Source organism: Lagenorhynchus albirostris, chromosome 13 (genome assembly GCF_949774975.1).
Source record: "Lagenorhynchus albirostris chromosome 13, mLagAlb1.1, whole genome shotgun sequence".
Classification (NCBI taxonomy): domain Eukaryota; kingdom Metazoa; phylum Chordata; class Mammalia; order Artiodactyla; family Delphinidae; genus Lagenorhynchus; species Lagenorhynchus albirostris.
Genome location: NC_083107.1, coordinates 65789583 through 65817473, shown reverse-complemented (window position 1 = coordinate 65817473; position 27891 = coordinate 65789583). Strand labels below are relative to the sequence as shown.

Genomic DNA, 27891 nt, shown 5'->3' with positions numbered 1-27891 from the left:
GGGCCGCGACGCAAAGGGGAGCGGGAGTGGGGGAGGGTGAGCCAGAGAAGGGGCGGGGCCCAGCGGAAAGGGCAGGGTGCCGGGGAGAGGGCGGGGTCTAGAAATGATGGGCGTTCTGGGCCAACCGGGAGAGCCGACTGTTCGAGGGGCGGGGCTACGCCGGGTGATTGACGCTGAGGCCCAACCAGGGAGAGGCGGGGCCAAGGCCAGGGCCTGACTAAACCTGGAGACTCCGCTGGCTGAGGGGGCTTCATTTCAGCTGAGGACCGAAGAGCTGCTGGCGGCCGTGGATCTTACAGCCGCTCGGGGTGAGTGCGGCGGTCGGGGGCTGGATTCGGGGCCTGAGGGGGGCTGAGGCGCCCCTCCGGGTCAGCGGCTTCGAAACACTCGGGATCGGCCCGGGGCGGGAGGCCCAGGCAGGAAGTGCCTTTTCCTCCCCGCGCTCCCTCCGGGGTCCCAGCGCGGCCGACCCCCGCCCCTCTGGGCGGGCTCCGGTGCCGGGGCTGCGGGCTGACGAGCTGGCCTGTTTCCTCTTTGTGAGGCCCAGGCGCGGCGGCCGCCGTCAGCCCGCCCCCGCCGCGCAACCGGGGCAACCGGCGCAACCGCAACGGACGCGACCTCCATCTCGGCGCCCGCGCCCTCCCGCCCCGGCGCAGCCTCTAAGGCCCTGCACGTCGCGGCCGGGGCTTCCGGCGCCCCTCCGCGGGCAGTTTGGCCAGCGACCCCGTCGCCTGGGCTGCCCCGCCCCCACGGGCCGCGTCCCCGCCGCAGTGTCGGGGGCGCGCCCCGGACTCCGCGCCGCCGCGGTCTCCGCGCCGCCGCGGTCTCCGCCGGGGCCTGCGCCCACGGCCCCGAGGTGAAGTCCGAACTCGACTCCGAGATGTGCGGCGTTAATAACGCCACGGCGTGGCCTGTCCTTCAAAGGGGCCACATCCCCTTTCGGTTGGCACTGGCCATGAGCGGGGGTCGGCGTTGGCTTTTGTTTGCTGCCCCCCAAAGGCTGGATGCCCGCCACCCTGCCTTCTTGCACCCCAGGAGATCCCCGGGCCGAGGGAGGGGTACGCTTGACGGAGGGCGTGGCGCAACTGCTGGGCGGCCGTCGGGCGGCCGGGGCTGCGGGGCCGCCCGCTCAGCTGTTTCCGGCCCGTGTTTGTTGTGCCGGAGGAGGCCCGGCCGCGCCGCGCTCGGGCCCCGGCCCCTCCCGATTGGCCCGCGGCGTCACGTGCCCGCAATCAGCTGGGGCTAGCCTGGGCCGCGGGGCGTGGGTGGCTGCGGCGGTGCTCACCGGCGCGGGGTGTCGCGCGGCCGCCTGCTGCCCCACGCGAACAGCATCCTTGCTTTCCTTGTCGGTGGGGCGTATGCGCACCCTGTCACCCCTTTATTCTAAACTCGTAGGTAGGACAATGAGTATTCCGGACAGCGGGAGTTGGAAAATTGGAATACTACAAAGATCTGTTTAATCCCGACACCGATTAATCTCCCCTTGCGCGGAGAGTCTGGGAAGGTGTACAGCTCATTTATTTTTAAATTTTTTCTGTTTACAGAGCCCTGTTGGTAATCTGAGGATTTTTATTTCAGATCTCCTTGACAGATGGAAAACCTGAAGTAACCTCAGGCTAACCTTGTGTTTTGGGGAAATTAGACTTGCTGCTGAAGTAACTGGGGGTAATAGGGTATTAGCTAATCTTGCACAGTTGCATATGCAGTGTTGCAGCTGTGTTCCAACAAAAGACGAACCAAAATGCATGAAGTGTGTCCAGGGTACATATTTGTGCCAGATGTGAAGCGTCTTGGTGGAATCTTTCCCTAAAAGTTTATTGCATACTCGCGCTATGTTAGGTAAGAAGGAAATTGCAAATAATTTACGATCTTTTCTCTAGAAACGCACAGTTTTTAGTAAAAAGGCATAGGCCAATGAAATTGGGTAACAGTACGCAGTTAAATATTAGTAAGTTATGAAATGATGTTGTAGAAGTTCAAAAATGGGGCAGTGAGAAGAGTGAAGCATCCTAGAGTGGATTGATATTAATTAGACCTAGAAAATGAAGAGGCTTTGGGATGCTATTGGGCAAACAGAGGCCTAGGAGGAAAAAAAGAGGCCCAGAGCCTTTATAGATAGTGAGAAGGTAGAGCTTGTGGAATTTGGCACACAAAGTATTTTCCACATATGCCATTATCTTTCTGGCTTTGTACTGGAATACCAGGTAAAATGTCACGCTCCTTGGAAAGAACCAATGTCTGCCTTTATCACATTCTCACCCAGCTCAGTGCCCAATACAGGCTTACTGTTTGGCTTTTTTTGTTTCTTTTTTAAGTTTATTTCTGGCAGCCATCTTATCTATAGGAGAGGGTGTTGATGAAATGTGCTTAAGTAAGTTATTTAACTCTATACAGGGACACTAAATTGGATTTTAACATGTAAAATACATGTTGCTGCTTCTAAAATAATCTGGCTGGATCATTGAGGACCTTTCCCTAGACTTAGTTGCCTTTTCTTTTGCTCTATTTAAGTGGTAGGAAAGAAAAAAAGGTTTAGAAAATTAAAAAGGAAGGGAAATAAGGCCAAAATTAAGTCTAAAAATGAGATTAAATTAGCTACTACCCTCCAAAAAAACAGTCCATGAGACATGAGGCTAATCCTAAATATTAAGATGTGAAGATAGTCCAACCAAGTATAATCCTGCCCAGATTATCACTTTAGGTTTCATAGTGCCTAAATGGCTATATAAACCAATATCAGTTTCTCTGATAATCCTGTGTAGTAATGTCTTGGTGGTGTAGGAACTGAACCTTAGGTGTGACATGAAACTTGCTACTTGACACCTGAATCAGGAAACCAGAGAGTTAAATTGTACTCCAGTCCATCCAATTAGAGGCTTTTTTGACTCATGGTATTGCATCACAGCAAATGAGAGATCTTGAATTTGTCTTGCCAAAAGCTGTTTTGGGGCGATTACCAACTCAGATTGTTTAGCTGACTCACTGAGTTACATGACTAGTCTTATTTTCTGGAGATAACTGAACAATAAGAATTATAGAAACAGTGAACTTGGAAAACATTTAACAACAACAAAGGCATTATTAGCAGGCAAGAACAAAAATGTAAAAGTTACTGTCAAATGAAGATCTGAGGGCTTCCCTGGTGGCGCGCAGTGGTTGAGAGTCCACCTGCCGATGCAGGGGCCACAGGTTCGTGCCCCGGTCCGGGAAGATCCCACATGCTGCAGAGCGGCTGGGCCCGTGAGTCATGGCTGCTGAGCCTGCGCGTCCAGAGCCTGTGCTCCGCAACGGGAGAGGCCGCAACAGTGAGAGGCCCGCTTACTGCAAAAAAAAAAAAAAAAATGAAGACCTGATTCCACAACCAGAACATCATTTGAAACAGCAAAGTAAACTGGTCAGGTATTGCAAGAGAACAAGAGGAAAGCATAGCTTTCTTGTGTCACCGAAACCTTGGCTTGGTGAACATTTTGTAAAAAAAAAAAAAAATTGGAAAATTGGTTTTGTGGATCAAACTAAATTTATTATTTTCTCTTGTAGGTTTTCAATAGAACTTCATCACAAATTGGTATGAAATAGTTGATGAGATAACAGTAGAGTTAGATGCTAATTATAGTAATCAGCCCAGCACTGTTAGAAGTCCTTTGAGTTTTGTTCCTTCCCTTTTTGGAGAGAGAAGAGACTGAAAACCAGATATACAAGCTTGCTCCCGCATGTTTCCATTTTAGCCAAACCATTGCAAAACACAGCCTTTCCTGGAAGGGCAGATTCCTTTAACCCTTTCTGCACTAGGCTCCTGCACACTCAGTTCCCTGCAGGAGAGAGTTTTTGTGTCTTGTATTTGCCCACCACCTCCTAGTGCAGTGGAAAAACTCCTCTTACCTGTCCAATGATAGCTAGAGTTGGGTAGAGTGTGTGTTTTGTGGTCTGTGGAAATGCCCTGAGGAAATAATTCTTTTACAAAGGAAAAGTCTATCTGTGGATTGGGTGTTTTCCCACCAGAGGGTTCTTAGAGATGCCTCCCTGGTATTTTTAGGGCTGTGAAGTGTGATTCCTCCTCCTGTGAATTCTACTTGCCAGGGTTGAGTCCCAACTGGATTATTAGTTACAGGGAGGGCAAGTGCCTATTTTAAGACCTAGAATTATGATACTGAGAATTTGAGATGCTTCACAAGGTTTCTAACTTTCCTCCTGCATGTAATTTCTGTCACCTGGTCACTTAGCTTTGCAGTGATTAACAGGAAATGAAGCCAGTTAATATTGTTTGTTTCATATCCTTTCTGAGCCTTGCTTTCTTCATCTGTAATTGGAGGGGGAAGTTCAGGTGGAGAATGTTGAAGAAGATAATCTAATTTTACTAGATTTATCTTTATTTAGCATTTATTGTGTGCCAGGCACTGTTCTCAAAATGTTTTATCGCCATTTAATTTTCACAACTCAGAGATGGGTACTGCTGTCACCGTTTTATAGATGAAGAAACTGAGGTGAGGATACCTTACCCAAAGTTTATGCAACTTTTAAGCGACAGAGCTGAGATTTGAACCCTGAGTTCAAGTATTTGAGCTACATTGTTTAAATCCTAGGGGTGGAGAGAGAAGGAGGCAGCAGCTGGGTATACGATCTATTTTTATAATCTTTGTATTGTTGATCTTCAACATGCTGAATTTACTACAGAAAGTTAAGGACTTTAGTTAGAAAATCCATGAAGAAGAGGGGAGTGGGATTAAATTGATTTTGTTGGATACTCCTGTTGATCCTTAAACCTGAATGCCAATCAAGTTTCCTTTTTTTCTGAGAAAGACTGTCTGCTTTTTAAATGAAAAGCTCTTCTGCTCTCCAAACAATTTTTTCAGCAAGGGTCAGCACACTTTCTGTCAAGGGCCAGATAGTGAATATTGTGAACTTTGCAGCCCATAAGGTTTAAGTAGCAAATACTCAAATTCTGCCATTGTAGTGAGAGAGCAGCTAAGTATAAACAAATGGGTATGGCTCTGTCCCAATAAAACTTTATTTATGGTCACTGAGATTTGAATTTCATGTAATTTTCATGTCACAAAATATTCTTTCAGTGTTTTTTTCCCAACCATTTTAAAGTGTAAAAAGCATTCTTAGCTTTTGGGTCATATGAAAATAGGTGGTGAGCTGAATTTTGTCTGTAGATCTTCGTTTGCTGACCCCTGCTTTTAAAGAATATATTCAGCAATGAACCAGACTAATGAACAGGATATTTGTTAGTGTGTATGTGTGTGTGGTGTGTATAAATCAGTACCAGTGGTGAACAAGTGGAATTTGAAATTAACACAGTACCATTTACATTAGCACGCCCGCCCCCCCCAAAGAAATACTTAGGTACAAATCTAACAATGTCTATACGATCTATATGAGGAAAAATACAAAACTCTGATGAATGAAATCAACAAGAACCAAATGAATGGAGAGAGATTCCGTGTTCATGGATAGGAATACTCAATGTTGTCAAGATGTCATTTCTTCTCAACTTGTTCTGTAGATTCAATGCAGTCTCAGTCAAAATTCGAACAAGTTACTTCGTGAATATTAACAAATTTTTTCTAAAGTTTCTATAAAGAGGCAAAAGACCCAGAATAGCCAACACAGTATTGAAGGAGGAGAATAAAGTCAGAAGACTGACACTACCCAACTTCAAGACTTAATATATATCTACAGTAATCAAGACAGTATGGTATTGGTGAAAGAACAGACAAATAGATCAATGGAATAGAATAGAGAGCCCAGAAATAGGTCCACATAAATGTGGTCAACTGATCTTTAACAGAGGACCAAAGGCAGTACAGTGGAGCAAAGATAACCTTAAATGTGCTGGAACAACTGGACATTCACATGCAAAAAAGTGAATGTAGACACAGACCTTACACCCCCACTCCCAAAAATTAACTCAAAAGTGGATCACAGACCTAAATGTAAAATGCAAAACTATAGAACTCTTAGAAGATAATATAGGAGAAAACCTAGATGACCTTGAGAATGGCAGTGACTTTTTAAATACAACACCAAAGGCATGACCCATGAAAATAGATAATTGACAAGCTGGACTTCATTACTATGAAAAAGTCTGCTCTGTGGAAGGCAATGTTAAGAGAATGAAAAGACAAGCCACAGACTGAAAGAAATATTTGCAAAAGACATATCTGATAAAGGACTGTTACCCAAAATATACAAAGGACTCTTAAAACTCAACAGTAACAAAACAACCCAATTAAAAACTGGGCCAAGGGCTTCCCTGGTGGCGCAGTGGTTGAGAGTCCGCCTGCCGATGCAGGGGACACGGGTTTGTGCCCCGGTCCGGGAAGATCCCACATGCCGCGGAGCGGCTGGGCCCGTGAGCCATGGCCGCTGAGCCTGCGTGTCTGGAGCCTGTGCTCCGCAACGGGAGAGGCCACAACAGTGAGAGGCCTGTGTACAGCAAAAAAAAAAAAAAAAAAAACTGCGCCAAGGACCTTAACAGATGCTTCACCAAAGAACATACACAGATGGCAAATAGCACATGAAAAGATGCTCCACATCATATGTCATCAGGGAAATGTAAGTTAAAACAGTGGGATGCCACTACACACCTATTAGAATGGCCAAAATCCAGAATACTGACGCCACAAAATGCTGGTGAGGTTGTAGAGCTCATTCATTCCTAGTGGGAATGCAAAATGGTACAGCCACTTTGGAAGACAGTGTGGTGGTTTCTTAAAAAACTAAACATACCATATAATCCAGCAGTGACACTCTTCGACGTTTACCCAATGGAAAACTTATGTCCACACAAAAACCTGCATGGGGATATATATAGCAGCTTTAGTCATAATTGTCAAAACTTTGAAGCAACCATAGTGTCCTTCAGTAGGTGAATGGATAAATACACTGGTACATCCAGACAGTTGAATAGTATTCAACACTGAAAAGAAATGAGCCATGAAGCCATGGAAAGACTTGGAGGAACCTTAAGTACATATTGGTAAGAAAAAGAAGCCATCTGGAAAGACTATATACTGTATGATTCCAACTGTATGACATTCTGGAAGAGGAAGAACTATGGAGAGAGTAAGAAGATCAGGGGTTGGTGGTAGAGGGAGGGATGAATAGAGCCCAGAGAATTTTTAAAACAGTGATAACATAATGATGGATATATGTCATTATACATTTGTTTAAACCCATAAGATGTACAACACTGAGAGTGATCCCTAAAAAACTATGGACTTTGGGTGGTTATGATGTGTCATTATAGGTTCATTAGTTGTCACAAATGTACCACTCTGGTGAAGGATGTTGATAATGAGGGAGGGTATGCATTTGTTGGGGCAGGGAGCATGTGGAAAATCTCTGCCTTATTTTGCTGCTGTGGACCTAAAACTGCTCTAAAAAACTAAATCAAAAAACCTTTTTTTAGAAAATTGTTTCATTGACCTGGACATTATATAGTCCATAATGTCTTAATTTTTAAAATAATACATTCCTGGAGACTGTCTTTCATGGATTTCTGAAAGAGAAAAACTATTTTTTCTCTTAGATTCTATAAATCCTATAAATTTAAAAAACTGTAAAAAGGTAAAGGTCTTAATGTATTGCTTCACTGGAGTCTCCTATTAAAATAGAAATTGAAAATTCTAGGTAGCTAAATTCTATTTATTGAAGAGGGAGGAAATTGAAATCAATTACTAAAATATCAACATATCATGTGTGAATTTCACTTATATTTTCAACCTGACACCTTACTGTTTCCAGTAATTTCAAATGAACTGATGTTAGGCTTCCAGTTAAACACTCAAATTTGATAATTTTCTTACTTCCACCTTTTAAGGTTTCAATAACCTACAGCAAAGAAAATCTAGTACCCAAGAGACCTTATTTATTAAATTATTTGGGGAATGGCACTTATAAAAATTAAGATTATTAGATTCTTTTTTGCTTGAAATGCTAAAAAGGAAGAGAGTGTCTTAAAGCTTTAATTAATGATGAGTTTGGGGCTAATTTTGGTTATAAACTTGAACTTCAACACTGATACCATAACACACATTTTATTACTTAGGGACACAGTAAGTGCCCCCAGAATCAATACAGAGAACATTAGTCATCTGTGAAAGCAATTCATTCTTAAGATATTTTAGAGATATGTGACTGAAGATATTTGGTACTCTTCTAAATCCAAGCAAGGTGATTAGCATATCTGGGAAATAATTTAGATGTAAAAACAGTCAGAAGGTAGATCATTGGTTGCCTGTGGCTGGAGATTGACTGAAGAAGGGTTTGTGGGGATTTGGGGGAGGTGATGGAAATATTCTAAAGCTAAAGGGTTTGTGGTGATGGTAGCACAACTTTGTAAATTTACTAAAAGTCATTCATTTGTACACTTACAATGGCCAAATTTTATGTTATGTAAATTATTCCTTTAAGAAAATTGTTTTTAAAGAATCAGCTATATTCTATCCTGTCAGATAAAAAGTTTCAAAGTTCGTAGAGGAGTGGTCTGTATAAGCTCTTAGAAAGGGGTGGCTGAAGTCCATGTCTTTTGTAAGTAAGGCTGAAGTACCTTTTGTAGCACTATCTAATTTAGCATAAATGTAGTGGCACCTGTGAATGTATATTGCATTTACTAATGCACACTCCCTGACCACAAGAGGTTTATCTAGAAGTGATGAGAATTTGAACTAAGACATTGATGAGGGAGGGGGAGGAAAGACCTCGAAAAGCGATCGCGGAGGTATTGTCAATTTTGCAGTTTCTTAAAGAAGTTGCCAGGGTTTCTAGTTTAGGAGAGTGATTGGAGTTGCCATCAACAAAGTTAGGGAATATAGCAGGTTCAGCATGGAGACAGGAGGGGTGCATGATAAATCTGAGGGAGAAGGACTGAATCTGGCTGTCTCTTCTGGTCACTAGAGAGTAAGTGGGGTGAAAAGAACTGGAGCAGAATTTAGTTCACATCCCAGTTTGGATGGTTTCATAAAGTCACAGTCTTTATTTCTTCCTCTACAAAATTAGGATAATATCTACTTCAGAAATTGTCAAGATTAAATGTGATATGTAAAGTACCAAATGCAGTGTCCCATATTATTAAGTCTAAGACAGAGTTCAATATATTGTCCAGGTCCAGAGAAACCTGATTCAGGTGTTATGTGTTAGCTTTTTAATAACCTTCCCCCTTCTGTAATGAAGTGGCAGTCTGCTTGACGTCAGTCCTCCCGAATGTGCACAGGGGAAGTGAGCACTAGGTTGCACTCCTAGCCCAGCGAAGCTAAAGCCTAACACCTGGGACCCAATGGCCTGCGAAGGTTTTTCTATGTCCCAGAGACCTTCAACAGCAAGTGGTGTTTTGCTTGCTTCTGCTGGATTCCATGGCATTCAGGCTTCTCTCTTTTGGCAAATTAGAACTACATTTTACAGTTTTATATACGTATATAGAACTCTCCAAATGGCAACTGCAACTGGGAATAGTGATTCTGTACAGATATTTTTAGTCTTGGTAATGAATCATGTAACTGAATCCAGTAAAAAATAGCTGGGTAAAAGTTAAAAATAGTCTGAATTTGAAGCAGGGAAGAGAAGGCATGTTAAATCTATTTACCCCATTTAGAAATAGTTTGCATGTATCCAGTAGCAAGCAGATGGCCACAGCTATGTTGTAATACTGAACCAAAGATAGAGATGTAGGTAGAAGGTATCAGGAGAGTTCATTTTGAAGTTCTGAACATTTTCCTCAATAGTATTGTATCTGTCACAGTCAATTCAAAAATATATAGTTATTCTTGCATTATGGTTGAAATAACTTACAAGATGAATATTGTATTTAAAAGTTTGAAGGAAAATTGGCTTGAAAGTAACAGTTCCCAGAAGCCCAAGCTGGAGGCTAAATTACTGCACAAATACTAGTTTTCAGAGAAATATAGATTCTGAGGACTATGTCTTCAGAGGTGAGACTATAAAATCCTGCTGTTGATTCCTTTCTCTAAATGACCGGTATTAAGAAAGATGACCAAAATCAACTACTCACAGGGTTGTTGAATGCTTAATTTATATCAAGAGTCATAAACTCAAATGTCTTAACAGGTGAAGTAATTTTGTGGCACAGAATGGACACAAAGCAAATGAAATGGCCTAGCTTGGGGAGTCGCAGCCACCACTCACCTCTAGCCAGTTGTTGCCCTATGAGAATATATGCCCTGTGTTGCCAGCTCTCCCCATTGTTTTTTGTTTTTTTAAAGGCCCAATACAGGCTCTTAATGAAATCTCTCAAATTTTAAGTGATTCTCAGCGGTTTTTTATTAAAAGTAAAAAACTGTGCTCCAGATTAAACATGTCCACTAGTGTTTTGTGAGGGAAGGGTTGTTTTGTTCACTGCTGTATGCCTCTGCCACCAAATGAATTCAGCCAGCAGGCCTCAGATTTGCAGCCTTTGACCTTTGCATAACAAATAATGTGTTCTTAGGCATCTGGGAAAAGTAATGCTATCCTAGAGACTGAAACAATAGACAGCAAGTCTTACCTTCTGTTGTCGTTTTGCAGAAATACAATCAGAAAGCTAAATGTCATTTCATAAGTCTTGTGTTTTTACCCAGGGTTTACTCATTGACACTTTTGTTAGTGCACTGGCTTTCGTTTTACAAGCTATACATTGTAATTATAGTCACTATTTGTTTTTCATTCTTTATTAAACTCCCATATCATAATGTGTAATGGGAGTCATAATTATCTTTGTGATAATGACATTTCTGATGACATTAGAACTGCCTAATGGCTGAGGAAGTTGACAGATGTTAGAAGGAATGGAATTTTTAATTTGTAATGGAATTTCCCCAAGTTTAAGATGACAGTGGATTACACATGGCTTCTAGATTTTTCTTTTCCATAGTGGTAGCTGTGTTAGCTCTGCGTGCCATTTTAAAGACATATAATGTTAAATATTTAAAACATAGGAGCTGATCACTACACGCAGGAATAAATGCTTTTTAAAATGAAAAGCTATAGTGTATTCTTGACTATGTCTAGATCTTAAAAATACTGTTTTAGGCGATTAATTGCAGTGAATTTAAGGAGTTGCATATATTAACTCTCCTAAGTTTTAAAATATTGGAGTGTGATTATCCTTGTTTCAGAAGTTGGATTCAGAGATTTTTTGCAATGTTTCAGAACTTCTGTGATTTGTTGAATTGGAAGGATTTCTTAAAAATAGTAAGCTATATAACGACGGCTCATCTTTCCCTTCTTCTCTGTTCTTGTTTTACTAGCCTTATGCCAGCCTAGACCATCTTGTGTGTCCTCTTCTTGTGTTAGAGTAATGGAAAAATTTTGGCTTTGACTTGGGTGAGCCGTATTCCCGTCACGATTTTCTGTACTTGAAAGCTGTGTAACCTTTGACCAGTTAGTAACCTTGGGTAATCTTTGAAATGGGGGCGATAACTTCACAGAGTTGTCGTGATGATTTTGAAATAAGTAAAGCATCCTAGTACAGTGCTCCACAGACTCAAACTTAACTACTGTTAGTACCATCACCCCTTCGTGGTTGTTGACGCACCTGATGACCAGAGAGCCAGGCCCCCCATGCTCTCGAACCAGACTACCCTCTTGTTTTCTGATCGCCCCTTTTTCTACTCTTATCTGATCATCCCACTCTCATCCCACAAGTCTTTTCTCAAATTACACATACTCAGAATGTATACTTAACCCTGTGCTAAACCTCTTTTCTCACCTCTCTGCTTGTGCTTCTCATCATTCAGTTTGATATTCCACTGTCTTCCTGTTTTTTTCATACCCGTCAAAAGAGAAGTGATACCATTCTTTGGCCTTCCTAAGCATGTTTACTTCCTTGACTTACTGCTTCTAAAATGTTCTTAGTTTGGGTATGCCTATTTGTTTCCTCAGTGTGTGAACTTTGGATCCTTTTGTTCAGAGTCAGCTATTTCACGTATTAAGTACTTTAAAGAGATCACATATGTGTATATAAATGGTTCTCTATGACACCACCAAGTAGGTACTAACAAATTTTTTCAAAAAATCATAATGTGTTTCTTGTCCTTTTCCATTTGCTCCTAGGTTTTTAGAACTTCAGCTATAAAAATGGGCAGGATTTTCCTTGATCATATTGGTGGTACCCGTCTGTTTTCCTGTGCAAACTGCGATACGATCCTGACCAACCGCTCAGAACTCATCTCCACTCGATTCACAGGCGCCACTGGCAGAGCATTTCTTTTTAACAAGGTTGGTGGGGAAAACCAGTTTCATTTCCTAAGTGGGTTCAGTGGATATATTTGATAGCAGTACCAGAATACCCCTCAGAGCATGGAGATGCCAGGAAGAGTCAGAATGAGAGCTGTGCTCTATAGAACTGATTGTTGAGAGTTTAAAGATTGTATTATAATAAGAAGGGTGGTCTCCGTTGCTTCAGAAGACATTCAGTGTAAGAATTTGGTAGTTACTTCACAGACTATTGAAGGGGCCAAGATACCCCCATATCACGGATTTATCCTTATAGGGAGGTAGCTGCATTAAGCTGTCATAGTTTGACAGTGCAAGTGAATAAGGATCATCTAACCAACTTCCCTTGCTTTAACTTATGCCTACCAGTCATCCTTCTGATTATGATTTGGCTAAGAGGTTTGCTAACAGGAAGAGCGCTTCCTGACTTACACATTAGTGTATAGTCTGCCTCCTTCTCTAATTTCTGGCTGGCTTTGAAATTGGTTGATGTGATTCTGCCTCCTGGAATCTAATGTGTACCAGCAAACTTGAATTTCCAAATACTTTACGCTAAGGAACAGAACTAGTCCAAGGTCCTGTTCTTAGAAGTTCAACTTAAACCTCTCCAGTGGACACTCCCCTGTTCCACTTAGAAATAAGTTTTTTCTCTCAAAGAATTGATAGCGTATATACCCCTTGCTCTTTATTTCGGTATAGAGCAGGGGTTGGCACACCATGGCAGGCCAGCTGCCTGTTTTTGTAAGTACAGTTTAATGAAGCACAACCATATTTATTCTTCTATGTGTTATCTATGGTTGCTTTTGTGCTACAGCAGCAGAGCTAAATAGCTATAACAAAGACCATATAGCCGTCAAAGCCAAAAATATTTACTATCTGGTTCTTTACAGAAAAGTAAAGTGTAGAAGATGATTGGGTGTTAAGAATCATTGGAAATTCTTCACAGATTCTCTGAACCCACTTGAAAACTATGTATTGCAATCTACCCCAGTCTCTTTATAGATAAAATGTAATTTCAGAAACAAATCTGCCAAATTTCTTTTTATGGGGTACCTGTTGCGTACTAGGTTCTTTTGCATTGGTAGCCATAGTTGTACTCATCATTGAGTGGTGAATTATAACAGTTGGACCCAGACCTACGTTTTATGACTCCAAGTTAAGGACTCTTCACTATAACACAGAAGTGTAACTAACGTGTATAATAGTGTGACTTAGACTAATACAATAATGCATGATTACATTAGATGTCCAGTTGAGTACAGATGCTTACCTGTCCCAGCAGTTTGTAAAAATAGCTCTTGGGAAATGTATTGTAGGTTTGACTAAAGTAACAACTGCTATTCGTTTTTCTGAAGTTGCTGTTCTTGCACCAACAAAAATATTGTGTACCATTTTTGGCAGATAACTTACATGGCTTTGCAATTTTGTTTTCACATGTTTCTTAGGTAGTTAACCTGCAGTACAGTGAAGTTCAAGACCGGGTCATGCTCACTGGCCGCCACATGGTTCGAGATGTGAGCTGCAAAAACTGCAATAGCAAACTGGGATGGATCTATGAGTTTGCCACTGAAGACAGCCAGCGTTATAAGGAAGGCCGTGTGATCCTAGAACGTGCGCTAGTTCGAGAAAGTGAGGGCTTTGAGGAGCATGTACCATCTGATAACTCTTGAAGAAAAAGAGATAAATCCATCTTTTTCCCAGGTCTTCTTCACTGAAAACAAAAATCTACTTACATACACTGTCACCTTAGCATCAGAGTCGGATTCATGAACTGTGGAACAAGAGGTTGTGAGAATCTATGATGGAACCTTTCTTTCCTTCTTTCTTTTTTTTTTTTTTAATTTTCTATTTTCCATCCAACAGCAGTGTGTAGAGAGAATATTATGCGGATGCCGTTAATTTTTTCCCCCCTATGTTTACATCTTGAGGCAGAATAGTCTATCTGCAGCTACATGGTGGGCTATGTGAGGAAAAATATCTGGACCATTAGAGTGAAAAAGTGTTTTATGTAAATTTTGAAAGGAAAATGTGTCAAGAGCATGGTTCTTAAATTTATTTGGGCTTCATTTTAAAACTTTTTTTTAAACCCAGTTATTTCACTTGATTTGCTAGCTTCAGAGAAGAGATCCGAATTTGTGACCAGCGCTAAAGGTTCAGTGTTAGTATGGCTTGTGCTGGCCATTGTGCCATATTCTTGTTGGAGATGAACCGTAGCATCAGAGCCCATTCTTCCTTGTCAGTCTTGACCCAAAGATGTCACCATTCCTAGTTACTTGTCACCACATAATTGGTGTTGATTGGAAACTTTTCCTGATATGGGGCAGAACTGCTTGGTTGTCTTTTCCATGTAACTTAAGCATAGTAATATAAATAAAGTAATAGTTGGATGTTTTTGGTCCTGTGTTGCTTTTAAAATCACCTTTTAAAAGAGCAGAGTATTTGTTAAGTAATTTTCATAGTAGTGTTTCTTTTCATCTCTTAAGCTAAATTGTGTATAAGATTCTACTTTGTTTAAATTAAAGCATACTGTTTAAATCCACAGTATTGCATTTAGAAAACAGTTGAACAGAATGTCAGTGTGCATTCATGCAGAAAGCATTTCATCTGCATCTGTTTTAAAAGGAGGGAAGTGAAGCAGCCTATCTAAAACTACTGCTTTGCAAAGTGTTTCAACCTATCCTCCTCAGTTTTGCATTGATTTTGACAAGTCTGTGGAGCCTGATAGTTACATCAAAGGACTAGATCTTCTAGCATTATTTTCTCAGATCTTCCCTCAGAAGTTTAGCTGTTGAAATTGAAATTCTACTTGGCCCCTTCAAATAGAAAGGGATCAAATTTGACTCAGGGGGTTATTTTAGCCCAAAATTTACAACATTATGAAGTATTAAAATGTAAATGTTTCTCTATCCAAACTATTTCTAGGTATTCGAGTATTTCTGGTGGAATAAATGGCGTTAAAATTGGCTAAATGAATGAATGGATGTTTGCTCAATTTCTAGGTCTTTGTCTAGAGATGAAATTTGCCTCAAATTAGTTAGCAAAATCTTTCTGTTATTGATACTAGATGTGATTTCTGAGTACAGTTAGGATTAAGTTTCTCTTATTTGCCTTTGGGCTCTTGGTTAGAGGCATAGGCCTCTGATTTGGTAGGTGTATAATATTGCATTTGAGATATGTGGACACAAATTCTTCTCTTTCCTTCACCATGGACTAAATCTTCATGCATTAAGACACAACACTGATTCCCATTCATTTCCATACCAGCCTTTGATTATATGCACATTCCTAGTAGCATGCCTTACCTATATAGCACTATGTGCATTTGCTGTCACAATAAAGTATATTTTGTCTTGCATTGGTGCAAAACTGCTACTTATTTTCCACTATCCTTGTCTAGTAATCATCTTAGTTTTTATCTATGAACACATACATCTTACCTTTGAGTAGCTATAGCTTTTTCAGTTGGCAGTGATAAAGTGACATTCTGGTTTAGGTAACTCTACCTAATTTCCACATGGAGATACTGAATTTACAAATATTAACTTCTCTGAGATGACTTTTGCCTCAGACACTGACACCTATAATTCAGTATATATGAACAAATAAAATGTCATAGCACTAGGTTAACTTTTAGGTGGCTGCACCAGGTACCATAGCAGCAAGTTCCTCTACACCCTTCCTTTTAAAAACTTCCATTTGCAAAAAAAAAAAACAAATAGCAATATGGAGGATCCAGTCAGATTGGATTGTTTACAGAAAAGCAAACACACTGTGCACTTGAGATGGGAAACCACTAGTGGGAATGATTTTGCTGTGGGAAGGAAAAGTTAACCAAATACAGGTGAATATACTGTATAATGAGTGGCTTACTGAAATGTGTACAGAGACTGTCCTAAAGTGAATATTCTGAGTTAAATATCTGTTAGTAATTATGTAATGATTTAAGTTACAATTGTGAGTGGCTACTTTGGGATTGGAAGAGAAAAATAGCAATACCATAACTGTTTTCTATTTTCAGTTTTCAGTACCTATTCATAAAAGTCATATATGGGGTGTTTAAATGTAGAGTCTGGGCCCTAGCCCAGGCCTAAATCAGTCCACAGGTAATTTTTTTTTTTTTTTTTTTTTGCGGTACGCGGGCCTCTCACTGTTGTGGCCTCTCCCGTTGCGGAGTACAGGCTCCAGACGCGCAGGCTCGGCAGCCATGGCTCACGGGCCTAGCCGCTCCGCGGCATGTGGGATCTTCCCGGACTGGGGCTTGAACCCGTGACCCCTGCATCGGCAGGCGGACCCTCAACCTCTGCGCCACCAGGGAAGCCCCACAGGTAATTTTTGATCAGGCAGGATTTGGAAACTACCAACTGTACAATATTCAGAGACAGGTTTATGGATTTCATTTTTACAACAGTTAAAAATACCTCACAGTTCAAACAGATCCACTAATTAATTGCATGTCACTTTTTAACACTGGTTTCCCACGAGGAGCCATATAAAACCAAAACTTAATCTAGGAAAGGTGTGAATTGGGAATAGAGCAAGATTAAACTGAAAAACTCCTTTTAAGGTAGCACATTGCAATGATAAGAAGATATCTGTTATAGAAATAAAGCACAACTAAGAGGAGAAATTAGCATGGATACTCATCCTAAATTGGATATGAATTGTATGGCTTCTTTATTTTAAAATATTGGTACTTCCCAAATTGAAACTTTTCTACATTAAGGCAAAAAAATATACATTTCAAAGCACCATTAAGGGTTTTGTGATCCTGGGCATTGCTTTACTTATTTATTTTAATTAATTAATTTATTTTTGGCTGCGTTGCGTCTTCGTTGCTGCACGCGGGCTTTCTCTAGTTGTGGCGAGCGGGGGCTGCTCTTCATCGTGGTGCACGGGCTTCTCATTGCGGTGGCTTCTGTTGTGGAGCACGGGCTCTAGGCATGCAGGCTTCAGTAGTTCTGGCACACGGGTTCAGTATTGTGACTCGCAGGCTCTAGAGCACAGGCTCAGTAGTTGTGGCGCACGGGTTTAGTTGCTCTGCAGCATGTGGGATCTTCCTGGACCAGGGCTCGAACCCGTGTCCCCAGCATTGGCGGGCGGATTCTTAACCACTGTGCCACCAGGGAAGGCCCATATTTATGTTCTTTAAAATCATCTGCAATTTGACCATTTTGAGAGGCTTGTTAACAGTGAATTATGTCTCCATTCCCTCCCACTATACTGGATTGGTCCCTGAGGTGGAGCCAAGAAATCAGATTTTTTACAAAACTGCAAAGATAACCTATTGCTAAGATGTGAGAATCACTATTCAAAGGGTTGTTCAAACAAAATAATGTATAGTTTTGGTGTGCTACCACCTGGTAAACGCAGGTGTTTATCACGGGAGGCCCACAGGCTTAGAAGTATGACTAAGAAAAAGCAGATTAATTTCCACCTGCTTTTTAAAAACAGTGGCTCTTTTAAACAGTTAAGTACAATAGTCAGATAAACTGATGTTTAAAGAGAGGAGAAGTTTCGGGAAGAGTTTCTAGAAAGATCACTAGACTTTATAAAGACCTGTCTTCAATGCTGTGATTTATCAGCTGCGTGACTGGGAAGTATGTGACTTAACCTCTGAACCTTAGTTTTCTCAAGTATGAATTATGAAAACAAGCCCTATCTTAAATGATTCTGGTTAGAATATAGTGAAATATATGGCCTAAAAACCTGTTAAGTATCATGCAAATGTTTGAAATAACTACTGTTTTTTTTCAATAATCCTGAACAACACTTCACAACTTAATTTTGCTCTAAATTAAAGAATGACCAGAATGCTTTCAAAGTTTTATAAATCCTTCCTGGTCTTGATATGTACTGCTAAATCTTTAAGGGAATTAGGGCATGAAATCTGCTGTTTATCAAATGTTACTGTCTTGACCTTTGACCATAAGAAAGCTTTCATCATCTGCTACAATAGACATTTTACTTTGCTTTCAGAAATTGTCAGAGCTTCTATTTTTGTCCTAACATGGAGCAGAAGGAAGGGAAGGTTAAAAGTTCATTAAATACAACCTCAGTGATAAAGAAAAAAGCATACAAGTTTTCTCCCCAGTCAGACAAATTTACTTTTTGAAAAGAATCCTGCAAGAATTTCCACTAAAATTCCACTAGTTACTTTTCACATCCAATTTTCTTTCTCCCGTGTTTACCTCAGCCTATTTCACACTACTGCTATAATAGTGTTAGTTCAATTTTTAAAGAACCCTAACATTATGAGAAACTATTTATATACCAGATCATCTCATTTTAATCCTACTCTGGTAATTTGCCCTAAAGATGAACAAGTCATCTCTCAGCCCTGGATTTCTAGTAAAGTACATAGACAGATTTTGTGTAATAATTTTAAAAACTTGTATCCAGAGCAAAGCCCAGCTTTGAAAAAAGGTATTGACCAGAGGTTTTCAGGGATTGGTGCAGTTTGAGAAACTTCACTGGTGTGCCCCTGAGTCAGGACGTTGGCTTCAGTTGTCCCCCAGAATTTCATTCCTCTTCCACTAACTGTTGGGGTGCCATGGAGTAAGCTGTCAGCATCTGGCACACTACCTTCTCAGCTGACCCGCTCTCTACCTGTAGCCCTCCCAGAAAATACTGGGCAAAGTGGAGGCAATACTACGAAAGCGTGAAATCCGTGAGTATTCTCTGTCCCTGGCTAAGCCACCTCCCTTCCTTCAGCCTCTAAGCCAACTGGAAGGTGCTCATAGACATTTCTGAAACCTGCCAGTATGCCAAAAGGAGTCAGAAGTATTTCCACCCCTTTCCTAAGAAAGTCTTAGGTCCTGTTTCAGAGTGGCCTCCTTAGAAATTGAGTTTCAAAGATGGGGGCAGCGGGGTCTTTTTAAGGACTTGAGTGATAAGGAGTAAAAGAGTCGAGTGGTCCCACTGAAGAAAAAACGTTTGTTAATATAAAATTAGCTGAAACCCATGCTACCAGAAAAGCACCAGTAGGTGGCAGGAGTATGCAGGATATTCAGTTCTTAAGTGCCAGTCTGGCCTGCCTTGGAAAAGAGTTAATATCTGGGGCAGTCTGTTACTGTTGTTAATGGTCAGCTAACCTGAAGCGAGAGGCGATTTCACCCCACTGGAGTAGAATTGCAGGGGGTCAGATGAAATCGTCCGTGAGAAAATGCCCTAGAAACTATGAATTACTATACAAGTAATAGTACTATTTCCAGATTTTTATGGTAAGTGATTTTTTTCCGCCATGTTTGTTTTAGTATCTAAAGCTTTAGCTTGCACAACTTCAAAATTTTTTTTCAACAACTATTTTTTGATATTGTCTTTTGACAATGACAGCCTGAGGTCACAGGAACATCACAGTGTGACTTTTAAGTTAGTTAACCTCTTGAAGCCTCATTTCCTCAACTTTAAAAAAATATGGAAACTAATTTCTAGAGAACATGTGTGAAAACTATAAGCCCTACAGTATTCTAAAAACAAAACATTTCTATAAATTGAGTGAGGTTCAATGAGTTATTTAATTAGCTTAGGCTCCAGTTGCTAGAAAGTATTTGCTCGTTCATTTATCCATATTCAGCAATATCTGAGTGCCTATTACGTGTGTCAGGCAATATGCTAGTCATTAGTCAGCAACACCTGGCACCTACTTCCCAGCAGCCTTACGAAGGATGTTTGCAAAGCCCAGTACAAATCCTCAAAGCCACTGTATCAATACTGACTGTATTCCTGCTACAGGAAATGAAGACATTCAACATAGGAGTACACAAGCTCATAAAGCAGAATAAAAGGCCTTTGTTTTTCCAGCAATTAAGTTTAAGTTTGAAAAGAGGAAACCTACCAGTTTAAATGGAAATAACAGAAATCATCTTTCCATGTGCAATGGACTCTGAAATTGGATTAACCTTACATTCTAAAATGAGCTTCCTCTGTCTCCCTTCCAGAAGCAAATGTAAATCAGCATTTTCAGGGCACATGGAGAAAAGAAGGAACACCAGCTCACCTCCAACAGACATGCCAAGTAGAGGACTTCCGTAACAGTGAAAGGCAGGGGCCAAGGCTCAGAGCCTTTGCACAAGAAACGGCCCAGGTAAAGTGTTCTTTAAGTTGGATTGGGGGAGAAGAAAGGCGAAGGTGAAAGAATTGTAAACTTGTAGATTTAGGCATTGTCGGATTAGTGATCTCAAACTCAGATGCCTTTGGATGCCAGACAGTTCATTAAAATAAGGAAAGTGGGCCTGGTGTAAGACTACTGAAGGGGGTGGTTATAGAGTGAAGAGGGGGAGCATATACCAATTAAAGACAGATGCTTGGTTTAAGTCAAATAAACAAAACAGCTTATTCTTTACACCTTAGGGGCTCCTGCTTACATCCCTCACCTAGTCCAACCTCTCATTTTAAACATTTGGAAACTAAGACCAGGAGAGGTGAAGTGACTAAGGCATGTTCTCTGTAAGTAGCAGAGAGAAGACTGTTTTAGGTGAGGCATTTCAACACAACCACAGAGTATGCTAGAGGTCGGATGCGTTATTCATATTTCAGAGGAGACTTTGGAGGCAGACTGCCTAAGAGCATGGACTCCGTGGCCAGAGGGCCTGTGCCTGAATCTCAGCTGTAACACTTAAGAACTGTGTGCCCTCGAGCAAGTTTCTTAACCTTTCTGTGCCTTGGCTTCCTTGTCTCTAAAATGGGGATAATAATTGTACTAACTCCATAGGGCTGTGGTGAGGATAAAATGCATCAATATGTGGAAAGTACTTAGACTTGTGACTGGCCCATAGGTATTAGCAATTCCGTTTCCAGATGAGGAAACACATACTTAGAGGTCAAGGTCACACAGCTTTACTAGAGGTCAAAAATCTGCATAGGCACACACACACACACACACACACACACACACACACACACACACACACACACACACACACACACACACACACACACACACACACACACACACACACACACACACACACACACACACACACACACACACACACACACACCTGGCATGGAACTCCCTCTCAGACATACTGACTTCAAAGCCTGACCTCCTGAGCCTCACATCTGCAGTGACCAATAAGAAGGAAAGGGGGGGCCAGAGCACAGGCCGGAGCTCTGTGGCTGGTTTGATTGTTCTACTTTTTAGGAGTAATGTAGGTTTCCAGAAAAGCAAGCACAGGGATGAGGCAGTTACATCAGTGTTTCTCAAACTTCAGCATGTATTAGAACTAACTGCAGGGTGTGTGAAAACACAGAGTGCTGGCATCTTGCACAGGGTTTCTGAGTCAGCAGGTCTGGGATGGGGCCCAAGAATTTGCATTTCTAACAAGTTCCCAGGCAGTGCTGAGGCTGATGGTCCAAGGACCATACTGTGAAAAACACTGTTGAATTTCTTCTGATCCTCAGTGTCATCTCATGAGCTTGGCATTTTCTCCATTTTATAGTGGAGAAAACCAAGATCAGAGAACATGGCTGACTCACCCAATATCATACCGCTGGAGCTGGGTCTTGAATCAAGTTGGTCTGACACCGAAGCCTATGTTTTCTCTACCTCACCATGTGACATGAGGTGTGGGCAGTTATTCTCTGCCAGGCACAGAGCTACGGGCCAGAGGCATAAGGAAGGTTAGGGCTCTGTCGTGGGCTGGAGTGTGCAGGTGGAGAAGATGTGAGGGAGACTTCCCTGGAGAAGTTCACCAAGTGCCCTACCTGCCCTGCCACTGACACTGCCTTCATTAGCTCTCCAGTTTGTGCTCCCTGTAAGGCCCCATCAGCCTCCACAAGCTCACTGCCCGCAAAGCTTCAGTCACCTTAAGTTCTTGTCCACCCCCAAAAGTGACATGCTTTCTCCAGCTTGCTGTGCTGTGTTCAGGTTTCCATCCGACTGGGATGCCTACCCCCTTCTTGTCCTGGAAGACTTGGCAGCCCTGACCACCATCCCTCAGTCCCACCACTGTGGGTTATGTGCTCCTCCTGTACCTTCCCGAGAATACCTGGCTTACGTCTTTCATAGCACTTGTGTACATTGTTGGGTAATTATATATTTACCAATCTATTTCTCCTTCTACACTAAATTTCTAGTCTAAACCAACTTTTATCTCTAAGTCCTCAGGGGCTATTACAGTATATGGTACAGAGTGGTGGGGCAGTGGTCCCAAAACTTAGCTACACATTAGAATCACCTGAGGATCTTTTTAAACTTCTGAAGCCCAGGCCACACTCCAGGCCAATTAAATCACAGTCTCTGAAGATGAGATAGGATATCAGCATTTTTTTCAACTCTCCCCAGGTGATTCCAATGTGCAGACAAGCTTAGGAAGCACTGAAGTAGAGTTTCAGGATGCAGGATGGATGGATGGATGGATGGATGGATGGGTGGATAATCAAGTTGAAGTTTGAATAGGAGAGTACCAGGCAGAGAGAGGTAGAAGATTTTCAATAAAAAGTAATAGCATAAGCAAAAGTTCAGGAATTTGAATTTTATGCCATAGGTAGATGGAAATCATTGCAAGATTATGAGTGGAAGAGTGAAACAAACAGATATGTTTTTTAGGCCAGTTGGCAACTGTGAGATCTTATTGGAGTAGAGGAGGCAGGAAAAAAGTGAGTTTTCTGCTTCACCCTCCTTCTAGAGACTGGCCTCTGGGAGGCTGCTGAACTTTCCAGAGAGGCAGCCCAAGTGAAGCTTGATTGTGGGAGCACTCGTGGCTACTGGGGCGGGGGTGGCGGCTTGTCATCTCCAGCTGCTGTGAAACTAGGACTGAAATCCAGGTTTTTCTGCCTCTGAGTCTCATAACTCTTTATACTTCAAATTATCAGCCCCTCCAGGTGGCTTCTGACTCCATAACCTGCTGTGAAAGTAAAACTTGACAAACTCAAATGCAAAAGCAAGCAGACATTAGATCATCAGCGGCCACTAATAAAGCTGAACCTGCCAGTTAAACAATTAGCTCTGGAGATCAAACTGCAAAGAAAAGCAATGATGAAGCCATCAATTATACTCTCCAGTTTTATCTTCTAGTTAATCGATCCATCCATCAGCTCTCTGATACTCTAGTGGTTATCCTCTGCATTGGGTTTCCCTGGGTCCCCAGGAGGCTGCCCACCCTGCTGTACCCCATTTTACCTGAAACCAGGTTGTCCTCTGGCCAGTGTCTTTCCTTCTCCCCATTCCCCAGACTAGTGATGGAGGTGGGGAGGAATGTGTGAACTGGAGTCGAAGGACTTCACAAACTTGGTCTTCTGCTTTCCCCGCCACACGTCGAGAAGGTCCCAAGCATTCACCTGGGAGGACTAATCAGGCCCCATGCACCTGGTCTGTTTTTTATCGTTTTTCCCTGTTCTTCCCCTCCTCATAAAGTTTTCTCTCTCCCTTCTCCTTTTTTGTTTATTATTCCTCCCATCCCCTTTCCTTTTCCCCTGCCACCACCCTCTTAAGCTTATGACCACTTCTCTCCCATTTGTCTACCTGTTAGCTTCCTATCCAAGGGATACCACACTCAGATTTTGCCCTGGGCAGGAGCACCTAGCCCAGGAGGAAAGTAAGGACTGAGCTTGCTAAGCCCAGCGCCTGCAGAACTACAGCCTCCCAGAGGGTGTGTCTTCTGATAGATACAAAGGCACTGGATGGGCTGGCTACCTCAAAGTTCTTTGTATTCTTTCTGTATCTTTCTCCTCTGTTCTGGAGCAATGCAGTGGGGTGGACAGAGCATGGGCTCTGGTGTCACCTCTGTTCAAATCCTGGCTCTGCCGTTGACTGGTTCTGTAAACTTGACTATGTTATTTGACCTCTCTGAGCTTCAGTTTCCTCATCTGTGCCCACCTCCTTGGTTGTTAGCTCTAAATGCCTAGAAAGGCATTCAGCATAGTGAACACAGAACAAAGTCTTGAATGTTGACTCAACCACTTATCAGCCATGTGACCTCACTATCTAACCTCCCTAAGTCCCAATTTCCTAACCTCTTCCATGGGTGATAACAGGACCAAACTGGTAGGGTTGTGAAGATAAACGAGATAACTCAGGGAAAGTACTGAGCACCTGGACACATAGTCAACATGCAATAATTGCAAATTGTATGCTCTGTTTGATGTTATATATTATTCACACACTACCTAGCACATGGTAGGTGCTTGCTGTAGCCAGCCTCCAAGATGGCACCAGGGATCCTCACCTTCTGGAATTCATATCCTCGTGTAGTTTACTCCCACACTGAATCACAGCTAGTTTGTGTGAATATCGTGCAAGTGACAGTGTGTGACTTCCAGGGCCAAGTGGTAAAAACCATCTGAGCTTCCACTTCACCGTCTTGAATCACTTGCTCCAGGGGATGTCAGTCTCCAGTGCCATGAGATCGGGCAAGCAGCTGTGGAGAGGCCCCCATGGAAAGGCCCTGAGGCCCCTTGCGAACAGCCAGCACAAACTTGCCAGCCATTTTAATGCACCACCTCTGAAGTGAGTCCCTGAGATGGCTGCAGGCCTGGCTGATGTCTCATGGCCACGTGATGGGAGACCTGGAGCCAGAACTGCCCAGCCACACCAAATTCCTGACCCATACAAACAGTATTGTTTTTTTAAGCCACTCATTTTTTCTGCAGCAATAGTTACCTAATATAGTGCTTTTAAAAATAAGTCAGTCTCCTCTCCCAAGTGAGAAACAACAGGTTGGCATGTCCGTCTGCAAAGCCACGCAGTCTAGCATATGACCAGCAGGGAGCGCCATTGGACCATTTTCTTAGCTGGCATTTTTTTTCCCTCAAGCAGTGGGCGCACCTGGGTCTGGCAAGAGGAAATGCCAGACCTCCCAGGAAATAGGCCAGCCACTTCAGGCCCCTGCTCCCCGTGGACAGAGATGATGGCAGTCCCTGGGGAACAACCAGGCCCAAGGATCGGCTCAGAGTAGATCCCTTGCCCGTGTAGCTAGGAAGCCCAGAGAACGGCTCAGAACCCTGCTTCTCCCGCTTCACAGCTTTAAAGCAAGTTCTGGGCAGGCTTGAATACAACTCCCCAGTGGCAAGAGAAGCTCCCATTCTTGGGCTTGAGCAAAGACCCTGATCACGGGTGCTGTGGCCATGAGGCACCACTGGGGGAGGGTTTGTATGTCTTGTCCAAATGACTCATTTGCCCCTGAGAAGAAAGGGCCAAAGAGAGCCTAGCCCGAGTGACAGGCCTTGCTCCCTCTGCTGTGCTGGTGCACCGGAGCCCCCCACCCTGCCAGTGAACACACCTCATGGTCAGCCTATGAGAAAGTCCTGCTGCAGGAGGGCAGTTGACACTGTCCTTCTTGTGCCCAAGGTTTTGGGACCCCTCATCACATATTTGCAGACCCAGGCCCAGCCTCAAGGAGTGCAGGCCTGTCAGCTGGGTCTGCCCCAGCCATAGAAGAGTTGGAAACCAGGGACCAGCTAGCCAGCCAGCCAGCCTGAGAGAGGGCCCGCAAGCTGAAGACAGCTGGGGTCAGAGTGCAGCACCCTAGTTCCTGCTGGGAGGTGAGAGATGGGTCGGACAGCTAAGCACCCCTCCTTGCTCTCCTCATCCTTCAGAAAGAACAGAGAGCCCTGATGGCCCTCATCTCCTCTGAGGCTGAGACTCGGGGTATCAAAGGCCTTCCTGGTTCTTCTGCTACATCTTCCTCGCCCTGGAGAGGCAGAGCTTTGTGGGGGAGGGTAGAAAGGGCTAGAACATATCCTGGATGCTTTGCCTCATTCCTTGTTGGTGATGGGGTCAAGGTAGGGGCTGGGGGTGAGAGGGTGAAGATTAATGTACCAGGAGTTGACTGATGCCTGATACCTACTCCCCCTGCCCTTAGAACTGGGTAGGAGGCAGAACCACGTGGGCTCCAGGGGGCTTGTGAAAATGTCAGGAAGGCACCTTTTTTCTTCTGATGTAGTGTGCTTAAGCATTTACACATTGAGCTACATACATATAAGTAATATTATACATTGCTTTTATTTCTCCTTTTTATTGCAGGGTGTTATTTTTCTTTGAAATTATGCACATAGATAGGTGTTAATAATTATGAGCTTCAACACTGTAAAGGGGCACATGATGGTTAGTTTTACGTGTCAACTTGACAGGGCTGAGGGATGCCTAGATAGCTGGTTTCTGGTTGTGTCCGTGAGGGTGTTTCTGGAAGAGATTAGCATTTGAATCAGTAGACCAGTAGTAGACTGAGTAAAGAAGATCCTTCGCCGGTGTGGGTGGGCATCATCCAATCCTTTGCGGGCCTGAATAGAACAAAAAAGGCGAAGGAAGGGCAATTCCCTTTCTCTCCTTGAGCTGGGACATCCATCTTCTGTCCTCAGACATCAGAGCTCCTGGTTCTCAGGCCTTTAGACTTGGACTGAATGATACCACCAGCTGCCCTGGCTCTCCAGCTTGCAGATGGCATATCTCAGCCTCCATAATCACATGATCCAATTCCCATAACAAATCTCCTCTTGTATATCTACATATATCCTATTGATTCTGTTTCTCTGGAGAACCTTGACTAATACAAAGCATTAAAATGGTTATAAAAGAGAGGCATTGGGTTTGATTGTGTTGAGAAGCACTGCTGTAGAGGGATTGATTATTGCCTCAGCTCGTCCCTTGACAATTCAGTTCTATAAGAGGCACTCATTTCTTAGGCTCCAGAATTATGCTATCAATTAGCCTTATGCAGCTCTGATTAGAAAAGGTAGAGATAGTACTTTAACCTTTAGCCAGATACACATTTTGAGCCTATCCTTGTATCAGCCCCATTGTCAAGACACTGTGATAGCTATTCCTTATTAGGTGTCTAATAGGTTTAGGTGCCTTCATTCTGCAGGTGAAATAGCTACAGCTCAGAGAGGTGAAACAACTTGCCCTAGGAAGCTCAGCTAGCAAGTAATGGAGGAGATCATCCTGCTTGATCTGAAGGCTGTGTTTATCACACCAAGCCCTGGTGCTTCTGAGAACAAACTTGCACTTGACAGGTGCTATAGGTTGCATATTTGTACCCCTCCAAAATTCGTATATGAAACCTAATTCCCAATATGATGGTATTAGGAGGTAAGGCCTTTGGGATGAGCATAGGTCATGAGGGTGGAGTCCACGTGAATGGGATTAGTGCCTTATAAAAGAGATCCCAGAGAGCTCCTTTGCCCCTTCCACCTTGTGAGGACACAGCAAGAAGACAGCCATCTATGAGCCAGAAGCAGGCTCTCGCCAGACCCCAGACCTGCCGGCCCCTTGATCTTGGACTTTCCAGCTTCCAGAAGTGTGAGAAATAAAATTTTATTGTTTAAGCTACCCACTCTGTGGTATTCTTGTTATAGGAGCCCAAATGGACTAAGAAGACACCAGGTTCCAACTTGTTTGGGGAAGCCCCCAGTTGACAAGAAGTGTGGTTCCGTAGTTATTGTCACAAACCATCCCAAAGCTGATCTTCTCCATCCTGGATGTTGCACTGGGACCCTCACCCTCGCCAGATCTCAGTCCCAGCAGTGAGAGAAACTCCAGTCCCTGCGAAGATCTGTGGTTAGATGACTGAACCCGCTCTCGCCCAGTGAGTTGCTTTCCCTCTCTAGATATGCCACATTGTTATTGTACAAGAGCATATGTTGTAATATTTGATAGAGTTAATCATGTTCATTCCTTTCGTTTTCAGAATTTTCCTGTTGCACAGCAGGCACTCAACAAATCAAAAAAATTATTTTATA

General features: G+C 42.8%; 1 protein-coding gene across 1 annotated transcript; it reads left to right on the top strand.

Moving 5' to 3' along the window:
- Nucleotides 1-165: 165 nt before the first annotated feature.
- YPEL5 (yippee like 5) lies at nt 166-27891 on the top strand. Its single transcript, XM_060169919.1, has 5 exons — nt 166-308; nt 12052-12216; nt 13659-16538; nt 20151-20296; nt 27508-27891. Exons 2-3 carry the CDS (start codon nt 12076-12078, stop codon nt 13881-13883), a joined length of 366 nt encoding a protein of 121 aa, XP_060025902.1. The 5' UTR covers nt 166-308; nt 12052-12075; the 3' UTR covers nt 13884-16538; nt 20151-20296; nt 27508-27891.

What these genes read in the sequence shown, in the direction of transcription:
- YPEL5 (XM_060169919.1), top strand. Translation starts at nt 12,076, where the DNA reads ATGGGCAGGATTTTCCTTGATCATATTGGTGGTACCCGTCTGTTTTCC. An exon ending in GAGCATTTCTTTTTAACAAG is followed by an intron (nt 12,217 to 13,658) that starts GTTGGTGGGGAA and finishes CATGTTTCTTAG; the next exon opens with GTAGTTAACCTGCAGTACAG.